The sequence below is a fragment of the Gobius niger genome (assembly GCF_951799975.1).
Source record: "Gobius niger genome assembly, chromosome: 10".
In the NCBI taxonomy this organism is placed as follows: Eukaryota; Metazoa; Chordata; class Actinopteri; order Gobiiformes; family Gobiidae; genus Gobius; species Gobius niger.
In genome coordinates this window covers 3,792,385-3,817,732 of record NC_136861.1, presented here as the reverse complement: position 1 = coordinate 3,817,732, position 25,348 = coordinate 3,792,385, and the positions used below count along the sequence as shown (strand labels likewise).

General features: G+C 43.9%; 1 protein-coding gene across 1 annotated transcript in view; it reads left to right on the top strand.

Annotated features, from left to right (window-relative positions):
* The window catches only part of LOC306968640 (double C2-like domain-containing protein alpha), a 42,216-nt gene that overhangs the window by 8,572 nt on the left and 8,296 nt on the right, over positions 1 to 25,348 (top strand). The window contains exons 3-9 of the mRNA XM_079564078.1: positions 1,586 to 1,817; positions 1,902 to 2,290; positions 12,957 to 13,036; positions 14,554 to 14,628; positions 14,688 to 14,797; positions 16,626 to 16,752; positions 21,801 to 21,860. Coding sequence (XP_079420204.1) covers positions 1,586 to 1,817; positions 1,902 to 2,290; positions 12,957 to 13,036; positions 14,554 to 14,628; positions 14,688 to 14,797; positions 16,626 to 16,752; positions 21,801 to 21,860 — 1,073 coding nt within the window. The remainder of the gene's footprint in view (positions 1 to 1,585; positions 1,818 to 1,901; positions 2,291 to 12,956; positions 13,037 to 14,553; positions 14,629 to 14,687; positions 14,798 to 16,625; positions 16,753 to 21,800; positions 21,861 to 25,348) is intronic.

The following is a 25,348-nucleotide window of genomic DNA, read 5'->3' as shown; positions in this document are numbered from 1 at the left end:
TAGCTGCTCCTCTCGCCACACGCTTAGCTGCTCCTCCCGCCACACGCTTAGCTGCTCCTCTCGCGGCGCTGCAGGTGAGGTTCTCTAACTCTGTCACAATAAAAACAGCCCACACTCTCTTCACGGTGTTTAATCTCTGACGTTTTATGGCTGTGAGCCGGAGTTTTAACCTCTTACACCCCACCTGAACATGTTTTCTCCAATTCTCCAAATCTAAAAGCTTCTTCGAAACAGAGGCAAAAAAACAAGAAGAAATGAGGATGTAAATGCAGCAAAAAAAGCTAAAAAGTGACCATAAAAAGCGACAAAAATGACAAAAATCCAGCAAAAAAACCGACAAAAATCGAGCAGAAAAAATGACAAAAATTTAGCAAAAATTGACAAAAATCTAGAAAAAAAATGACAAAAACCAGCCAAAAATTACAAAAATCCAGCAAAAAAAGTGACAAAAACACATTAGGGAAATCAAAAGTGGTGACATTGGCAAAGAGGAGAGAATGGATTTGGTTTTGGCGGGTGGTAAGAGGTTAACTTTCCCACGCTTATTCATTCACAAATACTGACATGTTTGGTATCCACGTGTAGCAAGAATGGCTTTTTTTTTTACAGATTCAAGATCCAAAATCCCTCTGAGCAGATCTTTGTAACTAATATGTTACAGCAGGGGTAGGCAACGTCAGGCCCGGGGGCCAAATCCGGCCCTCCAGCACAGAACCTTTGGCCCTCAAGATGATTTTGAGAAATATTATTATACAAATCAGAAGTACTTTAATCGTTTTAGAGTTTAATCTTAACCTCTTACCACCCGCCTGAACCAAATGCATTCTGTCCTCTTTGGATATTATATAGGCCTGTGTAACACCTCATTTGAAAGCTAAGACCCACAAAACTGATCTTTTTCCTCGTGTTGTTGCTGTGTTGTGTCACCTTTTTATGTTTTTTTTTTTTTCTTTGTTTTTTTTTGTGACATTTTTGTTGAATTTTTGTCACGTCTCAGAAAATGGGATCCGTTCAGGTGGGAGTTAAGAGGTCCCATTTTCTCCAGTTTGGCTTTAATCAAAAAGCTTCTTGGGAAAAAGCACCAAAACAGCCACAAAAAATGAGAAGAAAACAAGGATGTAAACGCAACAAATGTGACCAAAATTCAACAAAAATGTGACAAAAATTCAACAAAAAAGTGAAAAAATTCAACAAAAATGTGACAAAAAATCAACAACAAAAATGAAAAAATGTGACAAAAATTCAACAAAAATTCAACAAAAAAGTGAAAAAAATCAACAAAAAAATGAAAAAATGTGACAAAAATTCAACAAAAATTCAACAAAAAAGTGAAACAAATCAACAAAAAATGTGACAAAAATTCAACAAAAATGAAAAAAAAAGAAGAAACAAACAAAAACATATAAAAGGTGACACAACACAGCAACAACGTGAGGAAAAAGATCAGTTTTGGATGGGGGTCTTAGCTTTCAAATGAGGTGTTACACAGGCCTATATAATGGCCATTTGGTTTAGGCGGGGGGTAAGAGGTTAATGTTGTGACGTCATGTGCACACCCCCCCGTTTACCCGCTATCTCTCCTCAGACTCGACGGCGCTGCGTCGGGCGCCGAAGCTCAGCATCTCCATCCAGGAGCACATGGCCATCGACGTGTGTCCCGGGCCCATCCGCCCAATCAGGACCATCTCCGCCTACTTCCCCCGCCTGTCTCCGCCCTCGCCCGGGCCCGCCCCCCTCAGCCCCGCCCACGCATCGCACAGCCCCGCCCCTTTCCCTCTGAGCCCCGCCCACGGACCGCACAGCCCCGCTCCTTTCCCCCTGAGTCCCGCCCACGTGCCGTGCAGCCCCTCCCCTTTCCCTCTGAGTCCCGCCCACGCACCGTACAGCCCCTCCCCTTTCCCTCTGAGCCCCACCCACGCACCGTACAGCCCCTCCCCTTTCCCCACGAGCCCCTCCCCTTTCCCCACGAGCCCCGCACCTTTCTCCCTGAGCCCCGCCCACGGCCCGTACAGCCCCGCCCCTTTCCCCCTGAGCCCCGCCCACGGCCCGAACAGCCCCGCCTCGTTCACGCTGAGCCCCTCCCCGAGTCCGTTCGGCCCGGTCCCCGTCACGCTGAGCCCCTCCCACAGCCCGCTTGGTCCCGCCCCTGGCCCGTTTAGCCCCGCCCACTGCCTGCTGTCGCCGCTGGGCCCGGGGCGAGCGTTCGGGCCCTGCGCCTCGGGTTTGGGGTCGGGTCGAGCGTCTCTGAACAGCAGCGTGGAGCAGCAGAGCTCGGACAGCGACGACTGCAGTGAGTTCTTCACACGTCTGTGGTTTCATCATGAGAAGCTTCATTTTACCTGTCAGGCTTTATTTAGGCGACACACGTTAAGTATCTGAACTACCGTAAATTCTCTAATACTGGCCTGTATTCCATTAGCGGCCGGGTCTCTGTTATTAGAAACTATAACAGTAGAAATATTCCCCATGTAAGGAATTTGTCTCATACTGGTGTAAATGAAAACTCACGTGCAGGAAGTAACAAACGGGAACCCGGGCCGAGGGGGACGCTGTGGAGGAGCTGATCCGAGCGTCACTTTGACTCAGATTTAGCCACTTTTCAAACCTCCTGTGACCATATTTGGAAACAGGGCAAATGTTGTGTGACCCTCCAGGGTTTTAATAAAGTCACCATCGCGTCTTCAAAGCACGTCCAGCTGCTCCGTGTGCAGGTCAGTCCCACGCCTCAAAATAACTCCTCCCATCAGCGCGAGCGTCTCGTCTTCTCTCGGGTCAGTCTCATGATCGATCACAAACACAAACGCTCCGTCTAAACTCGCCTTTTACACAAGAAAACAACAAATAATCCGGTCTGCGGTAAAAACGAAACAGAAACCTGCAGTGACACTGATGTCAAAGCTCCGCTAACAGCAACGAAACACTTCCTGTTGTCCCGACAAAATAAAAGGCGTCAATGTTCCAGCCGCTGGGAGAGGGTTTGAAATGTTAATTAATAAATGAACCTAATATTTTAGGTGCAAATGGACACAAATCTCGTTTTTCTTTGTTTTCCTGGTCGTCCGTTTTGCTCAAATAGAAATAAAGGCCTGTCTCTAATTGTGGCCTGGTTCCAATAAAGGCCTGGTCCTAGAGGCCCTTGAGTAAATAAAGGCCCCGGCCGATATTAGAGCATTTACGGTAACTAACTAACTAACTAACTAACTAACTAACTAACTGCTGCTCTGAAGGAAGTGTGAAGTCTCGCAGGTCTGTAAACTCTGGAAAACAAACGATCCCAGAGTGATCGAGTTTAATTTTTCTAATGAAGATCAGGCGGATCTAGACGATCCTACAGACTTTTCCTCTTCACTTCTGTCCAATAGTCACATGTTTCATCTGCTGCGTCAAACTTTATGTGAAAAATCGACAGGATAAACTTTTTATGCAAATGAAAGGTTTTAATGACAAAGTGTTTTTTTCATGAAGTGATGGAAACAACACACTCTGAGCCGCTGGTCTGGCTCTGGTTCCCTTTGGTTTGTGTCTTTTTAAGTGACAGTTTGGATTATTTGGTGTTAGTGATAGTCGGGCACAGCGGGGTTTCCGCAGAGCTCCCGTACCTTGCTGGCGTTGCCCGCGGCGACAGGCGGCGATGGGCTTATCGCTCAGCTCAGAGCTGTCAGTCCTTTACCTCCTGGCGGTGATTGATCCTCTGGGGGGGGGGGGACGTACTGTCAGGGTCTGTGTGAGCGCTTTCTCTACATCAGAAACACACACGTGCTCTGGTTTCTGTCAAACCTGTCAGTGTGAACACAAACCGTGTGCAGCACCGCGAGGTTAGCCAGACTCAGGAAGTGGAAAACAGGAAGTAGAAAACAGGAAGTGGAAAACAGGAAGTGGAAAACAGGAAGTGGAGATCGCGACAGGTTTCTGCTGATTGGTCAAATCCCGGGATCTGTGATGTAGATGCACTACAGTCTCAGTGGTCGTCATCATCATCATCATCATCATCATCATCATCATCATCGTCATCATCATCCTCGTGTTCATAAGAGCCGGTGGACAGACTGTCTAAAGTGCTTTATAAATAAAGCTGGATCAGATGGAAAAGTTGAAGTATTGGCACTAAAGAGAGATGGCCCCAGACCTCCAGACTCCCTCCTTTTGTGTTCGTTTGTGGGCGTGGCTGACCTCTGTGCTGCTCTGATTGGAGGACTGGTTTCCCGCTCTGAGCTGGTTGGCCGCTGATTCTCACTCCTGATTGGTTCGGCGTCCGAACACCTGATAATCACGTGCACACCTGTGGCGGCCGCGCCCTTCAGGCTGCCGGCCTGTTTCTCCATGTTAGCACTGACTGTTGTTCAGAGACATCAGTGTTTCATTGTCTCCCCAGATAGTTTTGTGAGTGTTTTCTTTAGTTTCAGATAGGGATGGGCACCGTTCGTTTTTTTCGATACCAAGTACTTTAACGATACCAGGTTTTCGGTTCCGGTGCCTCAACGGTACTTTTGTCGATACCTCTGTTATTTCAATTCAATAAAAATAACATGTATTAAAAGTATCATTGAGGAAAAACACAGAAAACAGCACACGAGGCGATAACGCAGTAACACGTGTTTTGAGCAGAATTTCCACTTAATCAGAGATAAAAGAGAGAAAGGACGTTTTTCCCTCCTGAGCTGCAGAGTCAGATCCACATCACGACACGGTTTCTTTCAGATAAACTTCTCTAAACTCACTGCACTTTGACGAAGCGAAAGCGTAAGCTCCGCCCAACAGCACGTAAGCTCCGCCTAACAGCACGTAAGCTCCGCCCAACAGCACGTAAGCTCCGCCTAACAGCACGTAAGCTCCGCCTAACAGCACGTAAGCTCCGCCCAACAGCACGTAAGCTCTGCCCAACAGCACGTAAGCTCCGCCCAACAGCACGTAAGCTCCGCCCAACAGCATGTAAGCTCCGCCCAACAGCATGTAAGCTCCGCCTAACAGCACGTAAGGTCCGCCCAACAGCACGTAAGCTCCGCCCAACAGCACGTAAGCTCTGCCCAACAGCACGTAAGCTCCGCCCAACAGCACGTAAGCTCCGCCCAACAGCATGTAAGCTCCGCCCAACAGCATGTAAGCTCCGCCTAACAGCACGTAAGGTCCGCCCAACAGCACGTAAGCTCCGCCCAACAGCACGTAAGCTCCGCCCAACACCACGTAAGCCCCGCCCAACAGCACGTAAGCTCCGCCCAACAGCACGTAAGCTCTGCCCAACAGCACGTAAGCTCCGCCCAACAGCACGTAAGCTCCGCCCAACAGCACGTAAGCTCCGCCCAACAGCACGTAAGCTCCGCCCAACACCACGTAAGCCCCGCCCAACAGCACGTAAGCTCCGCCCAACAGCACGTAAGCTCTGCCCAACAGCACGTAAGCTCCGCCCAACACCACGTAAGCCCCGCCCAACAGCACGTAAGCTCCGCCCAACAGCACGTAAGCTCCGCCCAACAGCACGTAAGCTCTGCCCAACAGCACGTAAGCTCCGCCCAACAGCACGTAAGCTCCGCCCAACAGCACGGAAGCTCCGCCCAACACCACGTAAGCCCCGCCCAACAGCACGTAAGCTCCGCCCAACAGCACGTAAGCTCCGCCCAACAGCACGTAAGCTCCGCCCAACAGAGCGTAAGCTCCGACTCCTCCTGTCGCTAAAGGTAAAGACGTCTTTCTTATTGTCACGGCTTGGTTTTGCTTTTCCATTTGCCTAAAGACTAAAGCTTCTCATTCAGTCCTGGTTTAGTCCTGGTTTAGTCCTGGTTTAGTCCTGGTTTAGTCGTGGTTTAGTCCTGGTTTAGTCCTGGTTTAGTCCTGGTTTAGTCCTGGTTTAGTCCTGGTTTAGTCCTGGTTTAGTCCTGGTTCAGACCTGGCTCAGTCCTGACTCAGACCGCGGCTCTGCCGTCTCTGTTACAGAAGTTTAGTAGTTGTAGCTTTGCTTTAAGGCCAGTTCCTGCTCCAGTTCTCGTGTCTTGTGAGTCTGAGAGGCCTGTGAGTTATAGATATAAAGGTGTAGCTTTTCTTCGCTCCGTTTGTGCTGAAGCCGCTCATTATCTGCACATTTTTTAGACTCAATGCGGGTCTGGAGAGAAAAAGAACCGAAAACTTGCACAGAAAGAATTGTATTTTTTCGATACCTCCCCCGACCGGAGCTTTTCAGTCGGTTCCAAGTAGGTACTGTTTAACGCTGCCCATCCCTAGTTTTAGTGTTTTGATTTTGTAAACTTTATTGTTGTTTTATGCCCGATTCACACAGGATTAGAATGACCTGGGGGCCTCAGGTAAAAAAAAACACCATGGGCATCGGAACCATTTATTGTGTGGTTGCTCGGTCCCCCAGACTCCATGAATTTTCATTGACTTTTCATTACTTAAAGTTTGGACTGGACCTATTCAATAAGTGGCCCGAGGGCAAACAATTAAATCTGACAATCCCTCATTTCCATAAAAAAATTAAAACCGGTCCTTCTCCGCGCCAGTGTCACGTCTCTCTGCAGCGCTTAGGTGTTTATGCGGCTCCGCCAGAGCGGCTGAAGTGTAAACACTGCAAACCGTAAAAAGTAAAGCACCATTTTCTACAGTTGCCAGAGCTGTGCATCATTTATGACCTCATTTGGTGTTTCCTGTTTGGAAAGTTTTAAGTAATTGACAGAGTTTCTCACATTTTGACAGTACTTAACCCCCTGCCTTAAACAAGCACATCTTCTCCAGTTCAGCTTTACCTAAATCTAAAAGCTTCTCAACTGGAGCTCACAGCCTATAGGTGTAACGCCTCATTTAACCTCTTAACTCCCACCTGAACGGATCCCATTTTCTACAGTTTGGCTTTACCCCAATCACAAAGCTTCTTGGGAAAAAAGCACCAAAACAGCCACAAAAAATGAGAAGAAAACAAGGATGTAAACGCGACAAACGTGACAAAAATTCAACAAAAAAGTGACAAAAAAGTGACAAAAATTCAGCAAAAAAGTGACAAAAACAAAAAAATGTGACAAAAACTCAACAAAAATGTGACAAAATTTGACAAAAAATGTGACAAAAAAGTGACAAAAATTCAACAAAAATTCAACAAAAATTCAACAAAAATGTGACAAAAAATTGACAAAAATGTGACAAAAATTCAACAAAAATTCAACAAAAATTCAACAAAAATTCAACAAAAACTCAACAAAAATGTGACAAAAAAGTGACAAAAATTCAGCAAAAAAGTGACAAAAACTAAAAAAAAAGTGACAAAAACTCAACAAAAAAGTGACAAAAATTCAAAAAAAACTCAACAAAAATGTGACAAAATTTGACAAAAAATGTGACAAAAATTCAACAAAAATTCAACAAAAATTCAACAAAAATGTGACAAAAAAGTGACAAAAAATTGACAAAAATGTGACAAAAATTCAACAAAAATGTGACAAAAAAGTGACAAAAATTCAGCAAAAAAGTGACAAAAACTAAAAAAAAAGTGACAAAAACTCAACAAAAATGTGACAAAAATTCAACAAAAATGTGACAAAAAAGTGACAAAAATGTGACAAAAAATGGAAAAAAGAAAGAAAGAAAAAACAGAAAAAAGGTGACACAACACAGCAACAACGTGAGGAAAAAGATCAGTTTTGTGGGTCTTAGCTTTCAAATAAGGTGTTACACAGGCCTATATAACAGCCAAAGAGGACAGAAGGCATTTGGCGTCTGACGTTGCCGACCCATTTCGCCTCTTGGTTTTCTTCCTTTTCTGTCTTCCCTTCCCAGAGCTCCCGTGGCCTCGCTTCACTCCGTCCTCTGTGTGATCTGAGGCCGCGGCTGAACTCTCCCCCTCCCTCCCCGTCTGCCTCTGATTGTGTTGCGTCTCCAGAGTCTCGTTTACAAAGCGCTGCCTCGAACAGACGGATTTTCTTGATCCGTTCCCACATGAAATATTAATGTTCACGATTCAGCCCAAACATCAGCCCCGGAGTTCCTTCAGTCGCTTCAAACCAGGAGGACGGCGTTTTCAGCAGCGAAACATCAATAACGCACAGGTTTAAATGTGGGGGGACATTTTAGTTGCATGGATGTGGATTTAGATCATAATAATAATAGTCTGAGGAGGGTTCAGTCCGACTGGAGACTCATGATCTGACGTACTTCCTCTGTGTGACCACGATGTCAGAAATGTTTGTTAAAAAGCCTCAAATGCTTCGACCAGAGACGATTTGTTTATCTATTTATTTGACAGGGACACGTAAGGATTAAACAACTCGGAGCCTTAGTGCGTTAGACGGTTCTAACGCCTGACACAGTGTTGTTCCTCCTGCATTATAACGTCTAACGCGGCTCCTCGTTGTTTAATCCGCTTATACCAGGGTCCCACAAACGCAACATTTATAATAAATGTTTTTTCATTGACTAAACTCACTAAATCTGCCAGACTACGGGACTATTTTGTGTGGGTTATTAGCCGGTCACTGAAGGCTGGTCTCAGAGCGAGTCATTCTCCGCAGCTATTACGAGGATCTCAGTCAGGCTCAACGACACAACATCAGCACAGAATCACAACACAACAGGACTAACCCGGAAACACTTTTCCCTGGAAGTAAACACCGATATGCGGCACTCGTGGGCATATTTCACTTTCACGCTGTTTAACCTGAAGCTAGCTAGCTAGCTAAACCAGCTCAACTGTGGGCGGCTCTCTGATGTTTGCTGGGATGGAGTTCCTGTCTTTGGGGTTAGCCTGTAGCAGAGTAGTTAGCCTGTGTCAGAGTAGTTAGCCTGTAGCAGAGTAGTTAGCCTGTAGCAGAGTGGTTAGCCTGTAGCAGAGTGGTTAGCCTGTAGCAGAGTAGTTAGCCTGTAACAGAGTAGTTAGCCTGTGGCAGAGTAGTTAGCCTGTAGCAGAGTAGTTAGCCTGTAGCAGAGTGGTTAGCCTGTAGCAGAGTGGTTAGCCTGTAGCAGAGTGGTTAGCCTGTAGCAGAGTGGTTAGCCTGTAGCAGAGTGGTTAGCCTGTAGCAGAGTAGTTAGCTTGTAGCAGAGTGGTTAGCCTGTAGCAGAGTGGTTAGCCTGTAACAGAGCGGTTAGCCTGTGGCAGAGCGGTTAGCCTGTGGCAGAGCGGTTAGCCTGTGGCAGAGCGGTTAGCCTGTGGCAGAGCAGTTAGCCTGTAGCAGAGTAGTTAGCCTGTGTCAGAGCGGTTAGCCTGTGGCAGAGCGGTTAGCCTGTGGCAGAGCGGTTAGCCTGTGGCAGAGCGGTTAGCCTGTGTCAGAGCGGTTAGCCTGTAGCAGAGTGGTTAGCCTGTAACAGAGCGGTTAGCCTGTGGCAGAGCGGTTAGCCTGTAGCAGAGTGGTTAGCCTGTAACAGAGCGGTTAGCCTGTGGCAGAGTAGTTAGCCTGTGGCAGAGCGGTTAGCCTGTGGCAGAGCGGTTAGCCTGTGGCAGAGTAGTTAGCCTGTGTCAGAGTAGTTAGCCTGTGGCAGAGCGCTTAGCCTGTAGCAGAGCGGTTAGCCTGTAGTAGAGTAGTTAGCCTGTAGTAGAGTAGTTAGCCTGTAGCAGAGTGGTTAGCCTGTGGCAGAGTAGTTAGCCTGTGGCAGAGTAGTTAGCTTGTGGCAGAGTAGTTAGCCTGTAGCAGAGTGGTTAGCCTGTGGCAGAGCGGTTAGCCTGTGGCAGAGTAGTTAGCTTGTGGCAGAGTAGTTAGCCTGTGGCAGAGTAGTTAGCCTGTGTAGAGTAGTTAGCCTGTAGCAGAGTAGTTAGCCTGTGTCAGAGCGGTTAGCCTGTGGCAGAGTAGTTAGCTTGTGGCAGAGTAGTTAGCCTGTGGCAGAGCGGTTAGCCTGTGGCAGAGTAGTTAGCCTGTAGCAGAGTAGTTAGCCTGTGGCAGAGTAGTTAGCTTGTGGCAGAGTAGTTAGCCTGTGGCAGAGTGGTTAGCCTGTGGCAGAGTAGTTAGCCTGTGGCAGAGCGGTTAGCCTGTGGCAGAGCGGTTAGCCTGTGGCAGAGCGGTTAGCCTGTAGCAGAGTAGTTAGCCTGTGGCAGAGCGGTTAGCCTGTGGCAGAGTAGTTAGCCTGTGGCAGAGCGGTTAGCCTGTAGCAGAGTAGTTAGCCTGTGGCAGAGCGGTTAGCCTGTAGCAGAGTAGTTAGCCTGTGTCAGAGTAGTTAGCCTGTGGCAGAGCGGTTAGCCTGTAGCAGAGTAGTTAGCCTGTGGCAGAGCGGTTAGCCTGTAGCAGAGTAGTTAGCCTGTAGCAGAGTGGTTAGCCTGTAGCAGAGTAGTTAGCCTGTGGCAGAGTGGTTAGCCTGTAGCAGAGCGGTTAGCCTGTGGCAGAGCGGTTAGCCTGTGGCAGAGTAGTTAGCCTGTGGCAGAGTGGTTAGCCTGTAGCAGAGCGGTTAGCCTGTGGCAGAGCGGTTAGCCTGTGGCAGAGTAGTTAGCCTGTGGCAGAGTAGTTAGCCTGTGTAGAGTAGTTAGCCTGTAGCAGAGTAGTTAGCCTGTGTCAGAGTAGTTAGCTTGTGGCAGAGTAGTTAGCTTGTGGCAGAGTAGTTAGCCTGTAGCAGAGTAGTTAGCCTGTAGCAGAGTGGTTAGCCTGTGGCAGAGCGGTTAGCCTGTGGCAGAGTAGTTAGCCTGTAGCAGAGTAGTTAGCCTGTAGCAGAGTAGTTAGCCTGTGGCAGAGCGGTTAGCCTGTGGCAGAGTAGTTAGCCTGTGGCAGAGTAGTTAGCCTGTGGCAGAGCGGTTAGCCTGTAGCAGAGCGGTTAGCCTGTAGCAGAGTGGTTAGCCTGTGTCAGAGTAGTTAGCCTGTGTCAGAGTGGTTAGCCTGTAGCAGAGTGGTTAGCCTGTAGCAGAGCGGTTAGCCTGTGTCAGAGTAGTTAGCCTGTGGCAGAGCGGTTAGCCTGTGGCAGAGTAGTTAGCCTGTGGCAGAGCGGTTAGCCTGTGTCAGAGTAGTTAGCTTGTGTCAGAGTGGTTAGCCTGTGGCAGAGTAGTTAGCCTGTGGCAGAGTAGTTAGCCTGTGGCAGAGTGGTTAGCCTGTAGCAGAGTAGTTAGCCTGTGGCAGAGTAGTTAGCCTGTGGCAGAGTGGTTAGCCTGTGGCAGAGTAGTTAGCCTGTGGCAGAGGGGTTAGTGTGGTTAATCCCTCCTCCCTGCTCATTATCTGGCGTCAGCATGACATTAGCTCCCGTGGCGGCGCCGGCGTTTGGCGGCGGCGCCGGCGTCTCCGCTTTCCTCCGTCTCGCTCGGCGTTTCATCATTAAATCTTTCCTTCAGAGGCTTTTTTTTCTCCCCCAGAAACAAAACAAAGAATATTTCCGCATCAGGATCTGTCTCCGCTGCGGCGAGAGAAGCCGAGCCTCATTCTCGATTCGTAAAAATAACACTGGAATAAAACATGCTCTCGCTCTCCCCAGACGCTTCCCTCGGCCAGTCTGAAACACAGAAACTGCACTTCATCTCTGCTGTTTCAAAGTCTGAACTAGTTTTTGTGGGTCTGCAGAGTGTGGATGGAGGATCAGAAGCAGGAGAGTGTGGAGGATCAGAAGCAGGAGAGTGTGGATGGAGGATCAGAAGCAGGAGAGTGTGGAGGATCAGAAGCAGGAGAGTGTGGATGGAGGATCAGAAACAGGAGAGTGTGGATGGAGGATCAGAAACAGGAGAGTGTGGATGGAGGATCAGAAACAGGAGAGTGTGGATGGAGGAGCAGAAGCAGGAGAGTGTGGATGGAGGATCAGGAGCAGGAGAGTGTGGATGGAGGATCAGAAGCAGGAGAGCGTGGATGGAGGAGCAGAAGCAGGAGAGTGTGGATGGAGGATCAGAAGCAGGAGAGTGTGGATGGAGGATCAGAAGCAGGAGAGTGTGGATGGAGGATCAGAAGCAGGAGAGCGTGGATGGAGGAGCAGAAGCAGGAGAGTGTGGATGGAGGATCAGAAGCAGGAGAGCGTGGATGGAGGAGCAGAAGCAGGAGAGTGTGGATGGAGGATCAGAAGCAGGAGAGCGTGGATGGAGGATCAGAAGCAGGAGAGCGTGGATGGAGGAGCAGAAGCAGGAGAGTGTGGATGGAGGATCAGAAGCAGGAGAGTGTGGATGGAGGATCAGAAGCAGGAGAGTGTGGATGGAGGATCAGAAACAGAAGAGTGGATGGATGTTCAGAAGCAGGAGAGTGTGGAGGATTTGAAGCAGGACCTGTTTGTGTTTGTGACGCATCTTCATCTTTTCCACCTCGGGCCTGATTTGTTCAGAACGAAAGAACAAACCCAGAACCAGCTCCGGCTTCATGTTTCTGTCTCCTCACACTGAGGTCGATGTGTTCTCTCTCGGTTTGAACCTACACGGCTTTAAATTGTTTTCTTTTCTTCCTTTCACCCCCTCCCCCCCCTCTCTCTCCTCTCCCTCCTCACTCTCTACTCTCGCCCCCTCTTTCTGCCCCCACTTTCCACTCTCGATCTCTCCTCGCTCTCCTCCTTACTCATTCTCCTTTACTCTTCACCCCTCCTTCCCTTCTCTCTCCCCCTCTCGCTTCTCTCGCTCTTTTCTCCTTACTCATTCTCCTCTTCTCTCTCTCATCTCTCTGTCCCTCCCTTTCCTTCACCCTCCCTCCCTCCTCTTACTCTTTCTCCTCTTCTCTCCTCTTTCACCTCTGCTCTCTTTCTCTCCCCTTTCTCTCTCCTCCCTCTCCCCTTCTCTTCCCTTTCCCCCTCCTCCCTCTCTCCCCCTCCTCCCTCTCTCCCCCTCCTCCCTCTCTCCCCCTCCTCCCTCTCTCCCCTCTCTCCCCCTCCTCCCTCTCTCCCCTCTCTCCCCCTCCTCCCTCTCTCTCCCCTCTCTCCCCCTCCTCCCTCTCTCTCCCCTCTCTCCCCCTCCTCCCTCTCTCCCCTTCCTCCCTCTCTCTCCTCTCTCCCCCTCCTCCCTCTCTCTCCTCTCTCCCCTTCCTCCCTCTCTCTCCCCTCTCTCCCCCTCCTCCCTCTCTCCCTCCCTCCCTCCTCTCTCTCCCCCCCTCCCCCCTCTCTCACAGCGGCCCTGGGGACCCTGGAGTTCGAGCTCCTGTACGAGCAGGGCTCCAGTCAGCTGCACTGCACACTTCTCCGAGCCAAGGTCAGACCCTAATGTTTATGTCCGGAACTACCTTTGACCTTTAACCTTTAGCCATTTCCCATTTGAATATCCGAGTTATTAGTCACTGAAAAAGATCTGTAAAACCAAAGGTAGCTTCTAAAGATCAATAAATCAGGCAGGAATTGTCTTCAGGCCCTGCTCCGTATGCAGATGGCGTCACTCCTCGCTCCACGTTCATTTGTTTCCAGCTCAGACTCATTAAAGTCCATCACCTGCAAATGTCAAACGTCCACACGAATCAGCGGCTCATCCGTCAACGGGACCGGGCTCCACACCGGGTCCTAACCTGCCGTGGCAGAGCGGTTAGACAGAGCCACGTTTAAAAGTGTGTTTGGATTCTGGGTCTGGTTTAGTTTGTGAAGAAACTATTTGAAGCTCGATAAGCGGGAAATAATCTTCCAACCTGCTCCAAACTTTTCATGAATTACATTTTTTTTTTTTTTTTAACTTTTACAAAATTTCCCAAACTGGCATTTTATTTTTCAAAACTTAAAAAGAAGAAGGTTTTTTTTTTTTTTTAACCTCTTAACTCCCACCTGAACGGATCCCATTTTCTCCACTTTGGCTTTACCCTAATCAAAAAGCTTCTTGGGAAAAAAGCACCAAAACAGCCACAAAAATGAGAAGAAAACAAGGATGGAAATGTGACAAAAATTCAACAAAAATGTGACAAAAATTCAACAAAAATTCAACAAAAATTCAACTAAAATGTGACAAAAATTCAACAAAAATTCAGCAAAATTCAACAAAAATTTGACAAAAATTTGACAAAAAATTGACAAAAAATTGACAAAAAATTGACAAAAAATCAACAAAAATTCAACAAAAATTCAACAAAAATTCAACAAAAATTCAAAAAAAAATTTGACAAAAATTTGACAAAAAAATGACAAAAATTCAACAAAAAGTGACAAAAATTCAACAAAAATGTTACAAAAATTCAAAATAATTCAACAAAAATTCAGCAAAATTTGACAAAAAATTGACAAAAATTTGACAAAAAATTGACAAAAATTCAACAAAATGTGACAAAAATTCAACAAAAATGTGACAAAAATTCAACTAAAATTCAACAAAAAAAAGGTGACACAACACAGCAACAACGCGAGGAAAAAGATCAGTTTTGTGGGTCTTAGCTTTCAAATGAGGTGTTACACAGGCCTATGTAAAAACCTAAGAGGACAGAATGCATTTGGTTTAGGCGGGGGGTAAGAGGTTAATTTTTACAAAAATTCTTAACATTTTCCAAATTTTTTCCCAATTTCGCAAACTGTCAAAAATGTTTTCCAAACGGTCCCAAAATGTTTAAAAACACTTCACAAAAAAAAAAAAAAAAAAAGATTCAAAGAAAACGAGCTTCAAATCTCTACAATCGCTGCTTCCGCGTCTCGACCTCGGCCCAGGGAAACACTCTACTTTATTTTGTACAGTGTATTCTGGCCGGAGGTTCCCAACCCGAGCGCGGTCCTCACCTGTTCCTCTTCCTTCCGTCTCAGGGTCTGAAGCCCATGGACTTCAACGGTCTGGCCGACCCGTACGTCAAACTGCACCTGCTGCCGGGAGCGTGTAAGGTACGGCACTGGCACCGCTACATACATGTGCTCAGACCCCGGACTAACACGTGTTTCAGGCCAACAAGCTGAAGACCAGGACCATCCGGAACAGCCTGAACCCGGTCTGGAACGAGAGGCTGACCTACACCGGGATCACGGCCGAGGACCTGCACCGCAAGACCCTCCGGTGAGTCGCCAGTGATCCGTGTTTTACCCGAGCTTAGCGTGTTTTACCTGAGCTTAGACGAGCTGATCCGTGTTTTACCTGATCCGTGTTTTACCTGAGCTTAGACGAGGTGATCCGTGTTTTACCTGATCTTAGACGAGCTGATCCGTACCTGTCTGGTAGGGAATAAAGTGCCTCTAGTTAGTATTCATACACCTTGAGCTTTTGCACATTTTGTCATGTTTACAGCCCTAAACATAAAGATTTTATTTGGATTTTTTTACTGAACGTTCACACACAAGTAACAGACAACTGTGAAGTGAAAGCAAAATGATACATGATTCTGTTATTTTTCAAAAAATAGAAAAGTGAAAAGTGGGGCTTGCATAAGTATCATACAGCATTTTCTGAGTGCATTAAATTGCCTTTAAAACATTTCTAATGACTCCAGAATGTTCACACCTTGACCTAACGGTTAAATAGAGGCACCTGTGTGTAATCTACTCTCAGTATAATTACAGCTGTTTTTTTAGGCCCTCAGAGCTGTGGTCGGAGTGTATTAGTCACTAAACATCATCATGAAGGTCAAGCAGCACCAGAGAGGTCAGGGATAAAGCTGTGGAGAAGTTTAAAGCAGCCTTAAGTTATACAAAGGCTTCCCAAGATTTAAACATCTCCCGGAGCAACTGTTCAATCCATTGTTCAGAAATGGAAGGAGTAAAGCACCACTGCCAACTTACCAAGACACGGCCGTCCACCTAAAATATCAGAGCGAACAAGGAGAGCACTGGTCAGAAAGGCAAACAAGTGCCCCAAGATAACTCTGGAGGAGCTGTGAAGTCCTGCCGCTGAGCTGGGGGAATCTGTACATGGGACAACTATAAGTCGTATCTACACAAATCTGGCCTTCATGAACGAGTGGAAGAAGAAAGCCATTATTGAAAGGAGGCCATAAAAAATCCCGTTTGAAGTTTGCTAGAAGTCATATGGAGGACACAGCTCCATGTGGAAGAAGGAGCTTTGGTCAGATGAGACAAAAATTGAACTTTTTGGCCCAAATGCAAAACGTTATGTATGGAGCAAACCTGACACTGTTCATGGTCCTGAGTGCACCATCCCCAGTGTCAAATATACGGGGGGGAGCATCATGATGTGGGGCTGCTTTTCCTCAGCGGGGACTGGGGAGACTGTAAGAATAGTTGGGAAGATGGATGGAGCCAAATACAGAGACATTTTGGAGGAAAACCTGCTGGAGTCACAAGAGAACTGAGGCTGGGGCGGAGGCACCTTCCAGCAGGACAATGACCCTAAACACAAAGATAAATCTACAATGGAATGGTTCAATAAAAACATGTTGTGTTAGAATGGCCCAGTCAAAGTCCTGACCTAAATCCTATTGAACATCTGTGGAAAGATCTGAAAACTGCTGTTCACAAACGCTCTCCTTCTAATCTGACAGAGCTGGAGTTGTTTTGTAAAGAGGATTGGGCTAAAATGTCAGTTTCTAGATGTGCAAATCTTGTAGAGTCAAACCCCAAAAGACTTGTGCTGTTATTACAGCAAAAGGAGGTTCCACAAAGTATTCATTCATGCTGTATGAATACTTATGCAAGCCCCACTTTTCACTTTTCTATTTTAAAAAAAATAACAGAATCATGGATCATTTTGCTTTCACTTCACAGTTGTCTGTTACTTGTGTGTGAACGTTCAGTAAAAAAATAAAAATAAAATCTTTATGTTTAGGGTTGTAAACATGACAAAATGTGCAAAAGTTCAAGGTGTATGAATACTTACGAGAGGCACTGTATATAGGATGAATTTAGATTGTCCTTGTCTCCTCGTGTCCTAGGCTGACGGTTTGCGACGAGGACAAACTGACTCATAATGAACTGATCGGAGAATCACGAGTCGCTTTGAAACGAGTCAAACCCGACCAAACCAAGCGCTTCCACACCTGCCTCGAACACCCGCCTCCTGTGAGTACTGCAACTGTTACTCCTACTCCTACTCCTACTCCTACTACAACTACTACTACTACTACTATTACTACTACAGGACTCCCCCCTGATCACCGACTGGCCCCGCTGAGCGTCCCCAAACTGTTTGTTCTCTTTTTGTGTTTTTAGTTTTTTAATCGTTTAATTTATACCGTAAATGCTCTAATATAGTCCGGGGTCTTTATTTACTCAAAGGCATCTGGACCAGGCCTTTATTGGAACCAGGCCACAATTAGAGACAGGCCTTTATTTCTATTTGAGCAAAACGGACGACCAGGAAAATGAAGAAAAACGAGATTTGTGTCCATTTGCACCTAAAATATTAGGTTCATTTATTAATGAACATTTCAAACCCTCTCCCAGCGGCTGGAACATTGACGCCTTTTATTTTGTCGGGACAACAGGAAGTGTTTCGTTGCTGTTAGCGGAGCTTTGACATCAGTGTCACTGCAGGTTTCTGTTTCGTTTTTACTGGACCGGATTATTTGTCGTTATCTTGTGTAAAAGGCGAGTTTAGACGGAGCGTTTGTGTTTGTGATCGATCATGAGACTGACCCGAGAGAAGACGAGATGCTCGCGCTGATGGGAGGAGTTATTTTGAGGCGTGGGACTGACCTGCACACGGAGCAGCTGGACGTGCTTTGAAGACGCGATGGAGACTTTATTAAAACCCTGGAGGGTCACACAACATTTGCCCTGTTTCCAAATATCGTCACAGGAGGTTTGAAAAGTGGCTAAATCTGTGTCAAAGTTACGCTGGGATCAGCTCCTCCGCAGCGTCCCCCTCGGCCCGGGTTCAGTTTGTTACTTCCTGCACGTGAGTTTTCATTTACACCAGTATGAGACACATTCCTAACATGGGGATTATTTCGACTGCTATAGTTTCTAATAAAAGCCCCGGCCTGTTTTAGAGACTGGCTTTAATTTGCCTCCGCCAGCCACGAACCCGGCCCCTGTCAGAGACCCGGCCTCTGTTAGACCCGGCCGCTAATGGAATACAGGCCAGTATTAGAGAATTTACGGTAACCTTCAGTTAAAGAGAAAAGTCCCTTGAGACTGAATCCTCGTTTGTGACCCGACAGTGTGTATAATTCAATGAAACAGCACAAATGAAAACAGTAGAAGGATTAAAAACAGCAACAGGCGAACGACTTTAATTCCAGAACATCACAAACCGAGACGGAGAGAATTCAGAGCTCCTTCCACCGCCCTGAGCCTCCTCGGTCTCTCAGCCTCTTTTTTTATTTCTCCTTTTCCCCTTCACCTGCACAGGGTAAAGGGTAAAGTCATGTGATCCTGTTGTCATGGCAACAAGCGCAAAGGGAGGGACCAAAGTTCATTCACAAACAAACAAAATGCATACACGAGAAAAACTGTAACCACACATTTACGGAGCCCTGGAAGTGACATGAAAAAAAATAATTGTGGGATGAAAAAAATAATATAATATTTCTTTTAAAAAAAACTTAAAAAAACAAAAAAAAGTTTTACCCAAAGATAATTATCATTCCCCCGAGATAATTTGTGCTGTAAAAAAGAAAAGAAAAATTATTAATATATCTTTTTTTCCGAATGTTTTTTTGTGGGATGTCGCTTCCAGGGCTCCGTACAAATTCGATCTTGTGCCAGATCACCTCATCACAGAGTTCTTCAACCTTTGTGGAGCCAAGGCACATTTTTTTTCATTGAAATAATCACGAGGCGCCACCAGCAGCAGATGTTCTCATCACAGTGTCTTGGCCAGGAACACCTCAGAGTCTCACTACCCACAATGCCTCAGTGCATCTCTGATTCTCTTGTCTCAAAGAAACAAACTCCCTGATATGGAAGAGTGTAATATGGTGACTCTGCCGGTCATTACACAGCACAGACACTCGAAAACGCCACATTATTTGTGGATAATAATGGATTTGTTATTAAAAAAAACAACTAGGTGAGATCGGATAATTTCCCAAAGCACAGCAGACAATATCTCACGGCACACTGGTGTTACTACTGCTACTACTGCAAATACTACTACTACTACTGCTGCTACTGCAAATACTACTACTACTACTGCTGCTACTGCAAATACTACTACTACTACTGCTGCTACTGCAAATACTACTACTACTACTGCTGCTACTGCAAATACTACTACTACTACTGCTGCTACTGCAAATACTACTACTACTACTGCTGCTACTGCAAATACTACTACTACTACTGCTGCTACTGCAAATACTACTACTACTACTGCTGCTACTGCAAATACTACTACTACTACTGCTGCTACTGCAAATACTACTACTACGACTGTTACTACTACTGTTACTACTAATACTACTGCTATTACTGCAAATAGGGACGTCACGGTTACCCAGTCACGCTAACGTTAGCGTGACCGTCTCCCTCTATAGCAGGAAGCTAACGTTAGCATGACCATCTCCCACAGCTCTATAGCAGGAAGCTAACGTTAGCATGACCGTCTCCCTCTATAGCAGGAAGCTAACGTTAGCGTGACCGTCTCCCTCTATAGCAGGAAGCTAACGTGTACTACTACTGCAAATACTACTACACTACAACTGTTACTACTACTACTACTACTGCAAATACTACTACACTACAACTGTTACCACTACTACTACTACTGCAAATACTACTACACTACAACTGTTACCACCACTACTACTACTACTACTGCAAATACTACTACACTACAGCTGTTACTACTACTACTACTACTGCAAATACTACTACACTACAACTGTTACTACTACTACTACTGCAAATACTACTACACTACAACTGTTACTACTACTGTTACTACTACTACTACTACTACTACTACTACTACTACTGCAAATACTACTACACTACAACTGTTACTACTACTACTACTACTGTTACTACTACTACTACTACTGCAAATACTACTACACTACAACTGTTACTACTACTACTACTACTGTTACTACTACTACTACTACTGCAAATACTACTACACTACAACTGTTACTACTACTACTACTACTGTTACTACTACTACTACTACTGCAAATACTACTACACTACAACTGTTACTACTACTACTACTACTGTTACTACTACTACTACTACTACTGCAAATACTACTACACTACAACTGTTACTACTACTGTTACTACTACTACTACTACTACTACTACTACTGCAAATACTACTACACTACAACTGTTACTACTACTACTACTACTACTGCAAATACTACTACACTACAACTGTTACTACTACTACTACTACTGTTACTACTACTACTACTACTGCAAATACTACTACACTACAACTGTTACTACTACTACTACTACTACTGTTACTACTACTACTACTACTGCAAATACTACTACACTACAACTGTTACTACTACTACTACTACTGTTCCTACTACTACTACTGCTGCAAATACTACTACACTACAACTGTTACTACTACTGTTACTACTACTACTACTACTACTACTACTACTACTACTGCAAATACTACTACACTACAACTGTTACTACTACTGTTACTACTACTACTACTACTACTACTACTGCAAATACTACTACACTACAGCTGTTACTACTACTACTACTACTACTGTTCCTACTACTACTACTACTGCAAATACTACTACACTACAACTGTTACTACTACTACTACTACTGTTCCTACTACTACTACTACTGCAAATCCTACTACACTACAACTGTTACTACTACTACTACTACTGTTACTACTACTACTACTACTGTTACTACTACTACTACTGCTGCAAATACTACTACACTACAACTGTTACTACTACTGTTACTACTACTACTACTACTACTACTACTGCAAATACTACTACACTACAACTGTTACTACTACTACTACTACTGCAAATACTACTACACTACAACTGTTACTACTACTACTACTACTACTACTACTACTGCAAATACTACTACACTACAGCTGTTACTACTACTACTACTACTGCAAATACTACTACACTACAACTGTTACTACTACTACTACTACTACTGCAAATACTACTACACTACAACTGTTACTACAACTGTTACTACTACTACTACTACTACTGCAAATACTACTACACTACAACTGTTACTACTACTACTACTACTGTTACTACTACTACTACTACTGCAAATACTACTACACTACAACTGTTACTACTACTACTACTACTACTGTTACTACTACTACTACTGCTGCAAATACTACTACACTACAACTGTTACTACTACTACTACTACTACTGTTACTACTACTACTACTGCTGCAAATACTACTACACTACAACTGTTACTACTACTGTTACTACTACTACTACTACTACTACTACTGCAAATACTACTACACTACAACTGTTACTACTACTACTACTACTGCAAATACTACTACACTACAACTGCTACTACTACTACTACTACTACTACTACTACTGCAAATACTACTACACTACAGCTGTTACTACTACTACTACTACTGCAAATACTACTACACTACAACTGTTACTACTACTACTACTACTACTGCAAATACTACTACACTACAACTGTTACTACAACTGTTACTACTACTACTACTACTACTGCAAATACTACTACACTACAACTGTTACTACTACTACTACTACTGTTACTACTACTACTACTACTGCAAATACTACTACACTACAACTGTTACTACTACTACTACTACTACTGTTACTACTACTACTACTGCTGCAAATACTACTACACTACAACTGTTACTACTACTACTACTACTACTGTTACTACTACTACTACTGCTGCAAATACTACTACACTACAACTGTTACTACGACTGTTACTACTACTACTACTACTACTGTTACTACTACTACTACTACTGCAAATACTACTATACTACTGTTACTGCCGCTTCCCCCCCTCCTCCTGCTCTGAGTGCGGTAAGTACTACGACAGATGGATATTTGCATTTCAAACGGCCGTATGTGCAGAGCGGGTTTTGAAGCGTGTCTCTCTCTGCAGCTGCCGTCTCCGTCGGCGACCGGCGAAGCCCTCAGAGGGATCTCCTGCTACCTGCGAGAGGTCTGTGCTTTACTGATATAAACCTTTAATACAAACTTTACAGGTGAGAATAAGTGTGAAAACAGGTCCACGTCACCACCAGGAGGAGAAACATCAAAACATCAAAACATCTGCCTCACCTCATCATCATCTCACTGGAACCTACAGTTTTATCCAAAAGTAAAGCACCATTTTCTACAGCTGCCAGTGCATCATTTATGACCTCATTTGGTGTTTCCTGTTTGGAAAGTTTGAAGTAATTGACAGAGTTTCTCACATTTTGACAGTGCTTAACCCCCTGCCTTAAACAAGCACATCTTCTGCAGTTCAGCTTTACCTAAATCTAAAAGCTTCTCAACTGGAGCTGACAGCCTATAGGTGTAACGCCTCATTTGACCTCTTAACTCCCACCTGAACAGATCCCATTTTCTCCAGTTTGGCTTTATCCGAATCAAAAAGCTTCTTGGGAAAAAAAGCACCAAAACAGCCACAAAAAATGAGAAGAAAACAAGGACGTAAACGCGACAAACGTGACAAAAATGTGACAAAAATGTGACAAAAATTTAACAAAAATGTGACAAAAAATCATTAAAAATTCATAAAAAATTCAACAAAAATGTGACAAAAATTCATAAAAAATTCATAAAAAATTCAACAAAAATGTGACAAAAATTCATTAAAAATTCATTAAAATGTGACAAAAATTCATAAAAAATTCATAAAAAATTCAACAAAAATGTGACAAAAATTCAACAAAAATGTGACAAAAATTCATAAAAAATTCAGCAAAAATGTGACAAAAATTCAACAAAAATGTGACAAAAATTCATAAAAAATTCAGCAAAAATGTGACAAAAAATCAACAAAAATGTGACAAAAATTCATTAAAAATGTGACCAAAATTCAACAAAAATGTGACAAAAAAAATAAATAAATAAAAAAAAAAGGTGACACAACACAGCAACAACGTGAGGAAAAAGATCAGTTTTGTGGGTCTTAGCTTTCAAATGAAGTGTTACACAGGCCTATATAAAAGCCAAAGAGGACAGAATGCATTTGGTTCAGGCGGGAGGTAAGAGGTTAAGACACACTGGAAGTGTCAAATCATCTCCTTATTTCCATGTTGTTTTTCCAGTGAGTGAGAACTTTACCAGCAGGAGGTTAAACCCACAGCGCCCCCTGGAGTCTCTGTAAAACACAGTAACACTTTCCCCTGTGGCCGGTGCTGAATCAGAGCTCGTTCGTCGTGACCTTTCCCACGTTTGTTCTTGTAAATGAAACACGGGACAAAACAGCGGCGGCTGAAGTTCACGAGCGCCGGAGCCGAGAAAAACAAAAGGTCAAAGTTTCAAAACGAAATGAGACAAAAAACAGACGGAGGTTTTTTACGAACGGACGACGAGAAGCAAAGAGGGAAATGTCCCGAAGCCACGCCTGGAACGGAATCATTTTAACCATTTTACATTTAGAATAACTCGTATTTGAGCAGCAGCTTCGTGGTTGTATAAGCTACGCAGCGGCTGAGTGATCTGCGAGAAAATAGTCCCTCAAAATGCGATCGTTCATGTGATGCAAGTCAGTTTTATTCCAGACATGATTCTATGGACACAGACGTTTATATGGTTAGTCTGGTGTTAGAAGTTATTTGCCTCAGGTGCTCTGTGGAGCGGGTCAGCCTGTTGTTAACCTCTTACCCCCCGCCTGAACCACATGCATTCTGTCCTCTTTGGCTTTTATATAGGCCTGTGTAACACCTCATTTGAAAGCTAAGACCTACAAAACTGATCTTTTTCCTCGTGTTGTTGCTGTGTTGAGTCACCTTTTGTATGTTTTTTTTTTTTGGTCACTTTTGTTGAGTTTTTGTCATTTTTTGTTAAGTTTTTGTTACATTTTTGTTGAATTTTTGTCACTTTTTTGTTGAATTTTTGTCACTTTTTTTGTTGAATTTTTGTCTCATTTTTGTCACATTTTTGTTAATTTTTTGTCACATTTTTGTTACATTTTTGTCACATTTTTGTCACATTTTTGTCACATTTTTGTTGAATTTTTGTTGAATTTTTGTCTCATTTTTGTCTCATTTTTGTCTCATTTTTGTCACATTTTTGTTAATTTTTTGTCACATTTTTGTTACATTTTTGTCACATTTTTGTTGAATTTTTGTTGAATTTTTGTTGAATTTTTGTTGAATTTTTGTCACATTTTTGTTGAATTTTTGTTGAATTTGTGTAATTTTTTGGTTGAATTTTTGTCATTTTTTGTTGAATTTTTGTTGAATTTTTGTCATTTTTTGTTGAATTTTTGTCACATTTTTGTCACTTTTTTGTTGATTTTTTGTCACATTTTTGTTACATTTTTGTCACATTTTTGTCACATTTTTGTCACATTTTTGTCACATTTTTGTTGAATTTTTGTTGAATTTTTGTTGAATTTTTGTTGAATTTGTGTAATTTTTTTGTTGAATTTTTGTCATTTTTTGTTGAATTTTTGTTGAATTTTTGTCATTTTTTTTGAATTTTTGTTGAATTTTTTGTTGTATTTTGTTGATTTTTTTGCGCTTTTGTCGCGTTTACATCCTTGTTTTCTTCTCATTTTTTTGTGGCTGTTTTGGTGCTTTTTTCCCCAAGAAGCTTTTTGATTCGGGTAAAGCCAAACTGGAGAAAATGGGCTCCGTTCAGGTGGGAGTTAAGAGGTTAACGCAGGCTAGCTGATACCATAGACTTGCACTAGCCTTGCGCAACGAAACTCTCCAAACAGAAGAACTGCATGAATTAAAAAAAAATATCTCCAGAAATCAGCAACACTCTGGAAAACGAGGAAATGAGGCCCTGAAATATCCCTTTAACTAAGCTCTTTTTCTTTTATTTTTTCATGTTTTGGTCACATTTTGTGGCTTCATCAATTTCATTACACAAAAACTGAATGCAGCCAAAACTTGACAAAAATGTAAATGAATACGGACAAAAGAACAAAAAACGTGACAAAAATGTGGCAAAAACGACAAAAACTTGACGACAAAACCAAGGAAGAAGCTTTTAGTCACTTTGCCATTTCACCGGATTTTTTTAGAGAGGATCAAACATACATTTTTGAAAAACATTATTAACCCCTTAACTCCCACCTGAGTCGAGCACGTTTTCTCCAGTTTGGCTTTACCCCAATCCAAAAGCTTCTGGAAAAAAGGTGACAAAATGGTGACAAAACTGAGACGAAAACAATGATGGAAATGTGACAAAAAAGGGACGAAAAATGTATGAAAAAATGACAAAAATGTGACAAAAAATGACAAAAACTTCACAAAGAAATGACAGAAAGGTGATGAACATTTTTGTCACTTTTTTTTTTTTTTGTTGCGTTTGCGTCTCGTTTTCATCACTTATTTTCACTTTTCATAGAAATCAAACTTGTGAAAAGTGCACTCACTTCAGGTGGGGGTTTAGAGGTTCAGACACAAATCTCCACATGGGGGCGCTGCAGGAAAACTCCAGGATCCACCTGCAGCGTCTCCTCTA